Source organism: Mobula birostris, chromosome 7 (genome assembly GCF_030028105.1).
Source record: "Mobula birostris isolate sMobBir1 chromosome 7, sMobBir1.hap1, whole genome shotgun sequence".
In the NCBI taxonomy this organism is placed as follows: Eukaryota; Metazoa; Chordata; class Chondrichthyes; order Myliobatiformes; family Myliobatidae; genus Mobula; species Mobula birostris.
Genome location: NC_092376.1, coordinates 2,198,935 through 2,209,577, shown reverse-complemented (window position 1 = coordinate 2,209,577; position 10,643 = coordinate 2,198,935). Strand labels below are relative to the sequence as shown.

Below are 10,643 nucleotides of genomic sequence, written 5' to 3'. Positions count from 1 at the left end.
TTAAGGGTGAAAGGTGAAATGTTTAAGGGGAACCTGAGGGGGAACTTCTTCACTCAGAGGGCGGTGAGAGTGTGCCAGAGCAAGTGGTGGATGTGGGTTTGATTTCAGAATACAAGGGAAATTTGTCTAATGGACCAGAGGGGTATGGAGAGCAGATCCCTCTGTGTGGAACTGGGTGCTGGTCACACCATACTTCGAATATTCTGTTCAGGAAGGATGTGGAGGCTTTAGACAGGGTGCAGAGGAGATTTACCAGGATGCTGCCTGGATTCGAGAGCTTGTTTTATGAGGAGAGGTTGAGTGAGCTGGGGCTTTTCTCTTTGGAGTGAAGGAGGATGAGAGGTGACTTGATGGAGGTGTACGATGATAAGAGGCACAGATCGAGCGGACAGTCAGAGACCTTTTCCCCAGGACAGAAGTGGCTTTCATGAACGGCCGTAATTTCAAGATGATTGTTGGAAAGCATTGGAAGGATGTCAGAGGTAGGCTTTGATACTCAGATAGCCTTCTGATAATGTGGGAAAGTTGACAAGATGTTCAGGATTGAATAACATTTGAGGTTTTTGTACCCCCCCCCCCATGATATGGTTAAACGTTCACCTCCTCACATGCCCTTCACTATTCCCTTCCCTCATCCTCCCTTCCCTACCCTTTGCTCCTCCCCACCCCTCCTTTTCCTTCTCCCCACTTCTCTTTCCGTTTCCCTTCCCCTCCCCTCCCCCTTCCTCTCACCCTCCTTTCTTGCCTCTGCCCTCTCACCTTCCCTGCCCCGGTGGGCCCCACGAGGAACAGCCGCGTTGCCCTTTTAACAGTTTCCCGGCCTCGCCATTTCCTGGGGGCTGTCACTGGGGCGACTTCCTCCGCGGGCGTACACTTCCTCGATCAACGGGCCGGCGAAGAGCGGAGGCGATGCGAGGTGAGGGGAGGGAGCGGTATAAGGGGTGCTGGTCGGGGTCGGGGTCCGGGTCCGGGTTGGGGTTTGGGGGGAGGTGTGAGCTGAGGGGAAGCGGTGGGGAGGGAACGCGGGCAGCTGAGGGCGGCGGCGGGCGCGAGGACCCGGGGGAGTCCGGACCCGCGCAAACTTTACAAAACTTTCAGATCTTTGTGAAAAGTTTTGGTGAAACAGTGAGAGCGGAGCGGGTGGGGTGAGGAGGGTCCGGGGGGGGTGGGCGTGGGAGATGAAGGAAGAAGGATTAACGATTCTAGCCGATCGGTAATTTTGGGACGTTGAGGCGGACTCTTTCCTCTCCCTCTCGCCCTCCATCTCTCTCCCTCCTTCTTCATTTCTCCCTCTACTTCCACCTCTTCCCATTCCCTCCACCCCACCCCTCTTCCCCTCCCCCACACCTCCCCTCCTCTCACCCCTTCTCCTTTTACCCCTCTCACTACACTCCCCCCTCACCTCACCCCACCACACTCCTACCCTCACCATACTCCTACCCTCACCATACTCCCCCCTCACCACACTCCCTCACCCTCCCACCCCTCCACACGCCCCCTCCCCTCTCTCACACCCTCCCCCTCTTCCCTTCCTCCTCTGTCCCCTCCCCTATTAGCTACCCCTCCCCCATCTGCCCTCTTCCACTCCCCCCTCCCTCCTCTGCCCTCTTCCACTCCCCCCTCCCTCACTCCCTCCCCACCCTGACCCTCATTCACTACCCCCACCTCCCCCAGTGTGAACAGGAAGCTGTCGCTGACAGGAGTGACAAGTTGGCCAACACTTTTGACACCTGGTTCCGATCTCTCCGCCTGATGCAATTGTGGAGCTCGTCCTCAGTCTGTGCCAGGAATGGGCTTTCCCAACTTCCGAGTTCCATGTTCCGGATTTCCCTGCCCCCCAGAACCCATCCCAGGGGCTGAGGCAACGGGAGGGCACACCCTGTCAGAGAACCTTTCCTCTCTCTCTCTCCTGCCTTTGATGGCTGGCAGCTCGGTCTGGGGGCTGGGAATTCCAGCATTCCCAAATATGGAAATGTGGGACCTGGGGAAAATGGATGGGGAGCAGGCCGGTGGATTAACCGAATGGCTCCGTGCCTGTATGTGTGTGTCCGTGTCCATATCTCAGTGTACCTACAGTTAGTGTCGTTTCCTGGATAGATTAACTTCTAAAACTCTAGTTAGGTGATATCTGGAGAACTGTATACAATTCTAGTTGCCCCACTACAGGAAGGATGTTGAAGCTTTGGAGAGGGTGCAGAAGAGGTTTACCAGGATGCTGCCTGGTTGATAGGGCATGTGCTGTAACAGGAAGTTGGACAAACTTGGGTTGATTTTCTCTGGAGCAGCAGAGATCTGATAGAGGTTTGTAAGATTCAGAGAGGCACTGATGGAATAGACAGACAGTGTCTTTCTCCCAGGGTTGAAATGTCTAATACCAGAGGGCATGCATTTAAGATGACAGAGTGTGATTGCAAAGGAGATGTGAAGGACAAGTTTTTTTTACACAGAGAGTGGTGGGTGTCTGGAATGCCCTGCCTGGATCGGTGATAGAGGCAGATATGAAAGATGAGCTTTATTTGTCACATATACAACAAAACATACATTACAATGTGTCCACCACAGTTGGAGGATGTGCTGGGGTCAGCATCCACCCCCCCACCCCCCCGTGGCCATGCTGCCATGAAGCCAATATATCATGCCCACAACTTACTGACCCTTCGTTCCGTGGGAGGAAACTGGAGCACGCGGAGGAAACGTACATGGTCATGTTGAGAACATAGCAACAGTGCTGGGAACTGAACTCAGGTTGCTGGCGGTCAAGAACCTTCTCGCTGACCGCACTGACCAGTACAATAGGGAAGTCTACCAGGCTCTTCAATAGGCATGTGACTGAGCAGGAAACGGGCATTCTGTATGCAGAAGGGTTAAGTTGAGCTGGGCGTAGTCACCACATAGTGCGTAGTGATTAGTGCATAGTTTGACAGCACCGATCACACCGTTGGGGGGTCAGTGCCATCGCTGTCTGTACGGAGGTTGTATGTTCTCCCTGTGACAGTGTGCGTCTCCTCCCACATTACGAAGAGGTACAGGTTAGGGTTAGTGAGCTGTGGACTTGCTATGTTGATGCTGGAAATGCGGTGACAACTGTGGACTGCTCCCTCACATCCTCGGACACAAAACAATGCATTTCACTCTCTCAGACTTGCTCACCTTCCAGCCATTGTCCTTTCCTTCCCATTCCCCCATCCTTCCTCACCCCCACCTTTTTATTCTGGCATCTTCCCCTTCATTTTCAGTCCTGAAGGAGGGTCTCAGCCCAAAATGTCGACTATTTATCCATTTCCGTAGATGCTGCCCGACCTGCTGAGTTCCTCCAGCATTTTGTGTGCGTTGCTCTGGATTTCCAGCATCTGCAGAATGTCTTGCATTTCACTGCATGATTTTCATGTTTTAATGTACATGTGACAAAAGAAAGCTACTTTTTCTCTCTTCAGTGGCTGTGGCTCAACACGGTGTGTATTTCCACTGTACGAGCTGTGTGTGGTGTGCCCACAGCCCACACCCTGGGCAGCAAGGTGTAGAAACCCTGGGCGTATGACACTTCTCTGTCCAGTCCTGTTCCAGCAGGAGAGCGGTCAGTGAACCCTCAGCCGATTGGCTGCCTTCCCCCAGCCCGGGGTCACTGGCACTGAGGTCTGATTGAACAGAGAGTTTTTGGCCTGGCAGATACCAATGGACTAAATCACGGCTGCTGACGATGGGGTAGGTAGAGCTCTGGAAGTGTGAAGCTGCTCTCTCTCTAGACTGGGAATCGAGAGCAGGATCAGCAGGCAAACATCTCAAGCAGTGACTGTAGTGGCGGGGGGGGGGTGCTGGAATCTTTCCCCTGGGGGTGGGAGAGGTAGTGAAGTGGAAAATGTTAACTCTTGGTCGTGCAGGGAGAGGGGCGGGAAGTTCAATCACACAGCTTGGGAGAGTGCAAGGAGATTCACAAGTAGGGAATGAAGAATCAGAATCTGGTATATTGTCATTGACATACAGAACACAGGCCACTCGGCCCATAATGTTGTGCCAACCTTTTACACCTACTCTGAAATCAATCTAATGCTTCCCTCCCACATAGCCCTCCATCTTTCTGTCATCCATAACTAAGAGTCTCTTAAAGGGAAGATTAGGGTAGTGAGATAGGTTTTGGGGAACGACAGAGGGGTGTGGGAGGGAGGGGCACTGGGATTAGTTTGGGGAAGGAATGGGGCTCTGTGAATAGTTTGGGGAGGGAGGGGGCTCTGTGAGTAGTTCAGGGAGGGAGGGGGCTCTGTGAGTAGTTTGGGGAGGGAGGGGGCTCTGTGAATAGTTTGGGCAGGGAGTTACAATACGAAAAATAAACAAAGTGTGCAGAGCAAAAAGACAGTGAAATAGTGAGGTAGTGTTCATGGGCTCATTGCCTGTCAGAAATCTGATGGCGGAGGGAAAGAAACTATTTCTGAAACACTGAGTGTGTGTCTTCAGGTTCCTGTACCTCCTCCCCGATGGTAGCAGTGAGAAGAGGGCATGTCCTGGGTGATGGGGTCCTTAATAATGGACACCGCCTTTCTGAGGTATCACCTTCTGAAGATGTCTTTGGCCCTGGGGAGGATTTTTCTGGTCCTGTGCCGTGGCCCCTCCATACCATATGGTGATGCAACCAGTCCGAATACCCTCCACAGTACTTCTGTAGAAGTTTGCTGGAGTATTTGGTGACATACCAACTCCTAATGAAGTAGAGCCACTACTGTGCTTTCTTTGTGATTGCATCAATGTGTTGGACTGACAGTAGGTCTCAGAGTTGCCTTGGGGTGACGTTATCCAGCTCTCACATTGTCCATACTTCTGTACCGTAGCTTTGCCCGTCTCCACCACATCAGCTCTTACTCACCCTCGGACTGAAACCCGGCACAAATCTGTGACCCCTGTCACTCCGCCCAGTCCAACTCACCCCATCTTGGGGAATTGGTGAGTGATCCAATGTGAGCATTCATTTCTAGAGGACCACAATATAAAATCAAGGATGTAATGCTGAAGCTTTATTAAGCATTTGTTAGACTGCACTCAGAGTATTGTGAGCATTTTGGGCCCCTTGTCTAAGAAAAGATGTGCTGGCATTGGAGAGGGTCCAGAGCAGGTTCACGAGAATGATCCTGGGAATGAAAGGGATAATGTATGAGGAGCATTTGATGGCTCTAGGCCTGTACGTGCTGGAGTTTGTTAGAATGAAGGGGGATCTCATTGGAACCCATTGAATATTGAAAGGCCTGGAAGGCCGTTTTCAATAGTGGGGGAGTCTAGGACCAGAGGGCACAACCTCAGAATCGAAGGACATCCCTTTAGATCAGAGATGAGGAATTTCATCAGCCCAAGGGTGGTGAATCTGTGGAATTCATTGCCGGTGGGCTGTGGAGGCCAAGTCATTGGGTATATTTAAAGCGGAGATTGATAGGCTCATGATTAGTCAGGACGTCAAAGGTTATGGGGAGAAGGCAGGAGAATTGGGTTGAGAGGGATAATAGGTCAGCCATGATGGAATGGCGGAGCAAGCCTGATGGGCCGAACTCATCTCCTGTGCCTCATGTTCTTGTGGATTTCTGGGACTGGAGGATCTGTGTTACAGGGAGTGGTTGGATAGGATAGGACCGTTCGCTGGAGCGTAGATTTGTAGGACATCCTTATGGAGGGTGTAAAATCATGTGGGGTGTGGATAGGGTGAATGTGCAGTCTTTCCCCTGGGGTTGGAGAATCTAGAACCAGAGGGCACAGGTTTAAGGTAGTAGGGGAGGGATTTAATAGGAAACTGAGGGGCAACTTCTTCACCCGGAGGGTGGTGGGTATATGGAACGAGCTGCCAGAGGAGATGGTTGAGGCAGGTACAATAACAACTTTTTAGAGTTTAACACACACATTCACAATTCTGGAGGAACTTAGCAAGTCAAGCAGCATCTACGGAGAGGAATAAACAGTTGACGTTTTGGGCTGAGACCCTTAATCAGGTCCTGAAACATCGACACTTTATTCCTCTCCATAGACGCTGCCTGACCTGCTGAGTTCCTCCAGCAGTTTGTGGTGTTACTCTGGATTTCCAGCATCTGCAAACTCTCCTGTGTTTAACACCAAAAGGGGCCTTGGACAGAAAGGTCGAAGGGGTCCTCAACCTGGGGCCATGCATAAAAACAGTTGGGAACCTCTGGTTTGGAGGAGGAGGGCCAAATGGGATGCTGATGTTTGCAGCTGTAACCTGATGTTCTCTACATCACTACACTGCTGAACCAGCTAGAGAACACTTGTGACAGAACATGGGCTGAGAAGTGCCAGGCAGAGTTTAACCCTGAAAAGTGTGGACTGATTCGTTTTGGAGGGTGGGATTTGAGGGCAGAACACAGGGTTAATGACAGGACTCTCAGCAGTGTGGAGGAACAGAAGGATCTTGGGGGCCATGTCCATAGATCCCTCAAAGTTGCCACACAAGTTGATATGGTGGTTTAAAAGGTGTATGGTGTGTTGGTCTTCATTAGTCTGAGGATTGAGTTCAAGACCTGTGAGATAGAGTTGCAGCTCGATAAAACTGTGGTTAGACCACACTCGGAATATTGTGCTCAGTTCTGGTCACCTCTTTAGAGGAAGGATGTGGGAGCTTTAGAGAGGGCATAGAGGGGATTTACCAGGATGCTGCCTGGACTAGACAGCATGTCTTATGAGGAGAGGTAGAATGAGCTCGGGTTTTTCTCTTCAGAGAGGAGGATGAGAGGTGACTTGATAGAGGAGAGCCAGATGAGAGTCAGACAGAGTGGACATCCAGAGACGTTTTCCAAGACTCTAAATGGCTGATACAAGGGAGCATAATTTTAAAGTGACTGGAGGAAAGTATAGGGGGATGTCAGAGGTAGTTTTGTTTACACAGTGGTGGGTGCGTGATCTTACAGTAGGAGAGCTGCAGGGGGTATGAGAAGCACTTGGGGTGGTAGTAGAGGCAGATACATTCGGGACATTTCAGAGACACATGGATGATAGAAAAATGGAGGGCTAAGAACAGGTTAAAGGGCTGGCACCACATCGTAGACTGAAGGGCCTGTAGTGTTCTATGCTCTACATATCTGATGTCATGAGTCCTGTCAGACCCTCTGATTCTGGCTTCTCTGATCAGAGTCAGCTGAAGATGGGTGCAAGGACATGGAAGTTTTTGGTTCACAGGCAGAGATTAAAATTGAGATGGAGAACAGTGCAGAGGGTGGGGTCAGAGAAAATAAAACTTTCTGAGGAAGAAAGAAGTTTACTTACTGTTTAGGAAGCAAGGATCAGACAGGGCTCTGGAGCATGCAGGGGTAATCAGGACGGGTTAAGAATGGACAGAGGGGACATGAGGAGGCCTTGGCATGTACGTGATGAACAAGAGGATGACTGGAGTGAAGGTAGGAGCCACCGGGCTAGAAGGGGAAACGTGCCTGGTGTTGGACGAGGCAGGGGACGTCATTAATGAATACCTTGCTCCAGTATTCACCAGTGAGAGGGACCTTGACGACTGAGGACAGCATAGAACACACTGATTTGGTAAAACATGTCAACGTTAAGAAAGAGGATGTGCTGAAGAACATTAGGAGAGCTATGTCCCTGGCGCTGGGTGGGAGAAACCCCAGGTTGCTACAGGAAGCAAGGAAAGAGATTGCTGCACCTCTGACGATGAGCTTTGCATCCTCACTGGCTACAGGAGTGGTACCAGATGACTGGAGGGTGGCCAACAAATACAGTAGGGATAATCCTGGGAATTATAGACCAGTGAATCCTACTTCATGGTGGGCAAACTATTAGAGAGGATTCTTAGAGAGAGGATTGGAATTTCAGCACCCCATTGTGAGCCAAAAGGCCTGTACTGTGCTGTGCTGTCCTATGTTCTCTGAACTGGGCTGCAACCACAACTGAGTCTGGGGAGCTGGTCATGCTGTGATCTATTCTTACATGCAGTATAGTCAGCACTTTGTGCTTGCAGGTTTTCAGAATCTGCAGCTTTTGTTCGTTCTCTGTCGGGAAACTGCTGGGGAAGTAGAACTGCCTGCACTGGCCTCCTTCAGGGGAGTAGAAAGTGACGCAGAACACTCAGTGAAAATGAGGAAGCTGGAGTTGCTAATGTCATAAAATTCCGATCAGGAGGGCGGCTGGGGCTTGGCACAGATTTCCCAAGCTGATGCTGTAATGATGGGGAGGTGTGAACGAGGGGGCTGCAGAGAATGCCGCTGTCAGTCGGTGGCCATGAAGGTGGATGACACAAGGCTGCAGGGAGTGAAATGTTGAGGAGCACCTGGGCTTGTATTGGGAGATTAGAAGAATGGGAGGGGGATCTCATTGAAACCTATCAAATATTGAAAGGCCAGGATAGAGTGGATGCGGAGAGGATGTTTCCTACGGTGGGAGAGTCTAGGGCCAGAGGGATGTCCATTTAGAACAGAGGTGAGGAAGAATTTCTTTAGACAGAGGGTGGTGAATCTGGAATCATTGTCTCAGGCGGCTGTGCTGGCCAGGTCATTGGGTATATTTAAGGTGGAGGTTGATAGGTTCTGGGTAAGGGAGTCAAAGATTACGGGGAGAAGGCAGGAAAATGGGTCCCAGAGGGATAATAAATCAGCCATGAAGGAATGGCAGGCTTGATGGGCTGAATGGCCTTATTCTGCTCCTGTGTCTTATGGTGTAGACCTGTCAGTCTTATTTCTCCGTGCCCCATATCAGCCACCCCAGGCAAATGGGGGCACGTGTTCCTGACCCCATAGATTGCCTCCCACCCCCGCACTCATCAAGCAGGGTTCACTCTGCTCATTAACGATAACGATGATTGTGTTGAAAGGGTAGTGTGTTACAGCTACACTTGTCAGCTCTGGATGGTGGGGGTTTCAGAGGAGGTGTTTCTCGGGGGTGCCTGGTGTTGGTGGTTTTACCCACTGCCCCGGGGCCTGGGGCAAATTCTCCACCCGTCACTGACACCTCACCTCACGTACTGAATGGGTAGCCTCCAACCTGACAGCATGAACATCAAGGTCTCTAATTTCCGGTGATTTCTCCCCATTCCCCCTTCTCTCTTTTTCCATTCCCCTCTATCCCCTTATCCTCCTCGCCTGCCCAGCATTTCCCTCTGGTTCCCCTCCTCCTTCCACTTCCCCCATGGTCCTCTCTCCTCTCCGATCAGATTCCTTTTTCACCCCTTCTCTTCTCCTCACCTGTCTGTCACCTCCCTCCCCCCCACCACCGGTCTCCCTCCTCCTTCCCTTTCTCCCATGGGCCACTGTCCTCACCGATCAGATTCCTTCTTCTCCAGTCCCTTATCTCTTTCAACCACCTTCCCCCTCGCCTGGTCTCACATCACCTGCCAGCTGTACTCCCCCCCCCCCCCCACAGCCTTCTTGTTCCAGCTTCTTCCCCCTTCCTTTCCGGTTCTGGCGCAGGGCTCAAGCCTGAAATGTTGACTCTTTGTTTCTCTCCATGGACGCTGCCTGACCTGCTGAGTTCCTCCAGCATTCTGTGGGTTAACCCCAGTCCTGGGTCAGTGGTTGGGATGAGTTGGGGGGAGGGGAGGGGAGGGGGTTGATTCTTTGTCCCATCACTGATCTGTTGGGTGTTCCTGGGGGGGGGCGTCTCTGCAGGTTGCTGATGTGCTGAAGGAGACCTGGAAATGCAGAGCATCAAGTGTGTGGTGGTGGGTGATGGGGCCGTGGGCAAGACCTGCCTACTGATCTGTTACACCACCAACGCCTTTCCCAAGGAGTACATCCCGACCGTCTTCGACAACTACAGCGCACAGATCACGGTGGACTGTCGGACTGTCAGCCTCAACCTGTGGGACACAGCCGGCCAGGAGGAGTACGACCGGCTGCGGACATTATCCTACCCCCAAACCAACGTCTTCATCATCTGCTTCTCCATCGCCAGTCCCCCATCCTACGAGAATGTGCGCCACAAGTGGTACCCCGAGGTGACCCACCACTGTCCCGACGTGCCCATGCTGTTGGTGGGCACCAAGAAGGATCTACGCAGTGACCCCGAGACCATCAGGAAGCTCAAAGAGCAGAGCCTGGCGCCTATATCACAACACCAGGGTAGCGGCTTGGCCAAGCAGATCCAGGCTGTCAAGTACTTGGAGTGCTCAGCCCTCAACCAGGACGGTATCAAGGACGTCTTCGCCGAGGCTGTGCGTGCTGTCATCAACCCTGCCCCCATCAAGACCAAGAAGCCTTGCGTGCTCTTGTGAGGAAGGACTGCACTCCCCTCGTCCTCTGTCCCCTCAGTCCCTCTCTTCCCTCAATACCCTCCTCTCAATCCCTCTCCCATCAACTCCTCCCTCCCCTTTCTTTCCCTTCTCTCTCCTTTACCCCTCTCCTCTCACATCCACCCTGCCTCCTTCCCCACCCTCCCCTTCACCCCCTCACCCTCTCACAGGATCCTTCCCAGAGGGGGCCTTGGAGCTGTGAGGGCTTGGTTTTGGAGAGAGGATAGCAACTTCTTTCTCCACTACTCTTCCTCTGTCTCTGTCCCGAGTTCCTGTCTGTCAGTCTGTCGAAGACGGGGGGCTTTGCACCCTCCAGGCAGGTGTCCCCGTGGGTGGAGGGGGTGTCCAGGTGTCCCACACTGTGACGGAGAGTCGAGGATCACCGTACGCCTGCTCTGTGATGTCCAATCCCATTGGTCGGGGA

General features: G+C 52.1%; 1 protein-coding gene across 1 annotated transcript; it reads left to right on the top strand.

Annotated features, from left to right (window-relative positions):
• The first annotated feature begins 756 nt into the window (after window positions 1–756).
• On the top strand, window positions 757–10,366 carry LOC140199943 (rho-related GTP-binding protein RhoG-like). Its single transcript, XM_072262433.1, has 2 exons — window positions 757–916; window positions 9,597–10,366. Exon 2 carries the CDS (start codon window positions 9,626–9,628, stop codon window positions 10,199–10,201), a length of 576 nt encoding a protein of 191 aa, XP_072118534.1. The 5' UTR covers window positions 757–916; window positions 9,597–9,625; the 3' UTR covers window positions 10,202–10,366.
• Window positions 10,367–10,643: the final 277 nt, after the last annotated feature.

Bases quoted from the DNA above. Each gene is read 5' to 3' on its own strand.
- LOC140199943 (XM_072262433.1), top strand. From the start codon at position 9,626: ATGCAGAGCATCAAGTGTGTGGTGGTGGGTGATGGGGCCGTGGGCAAG.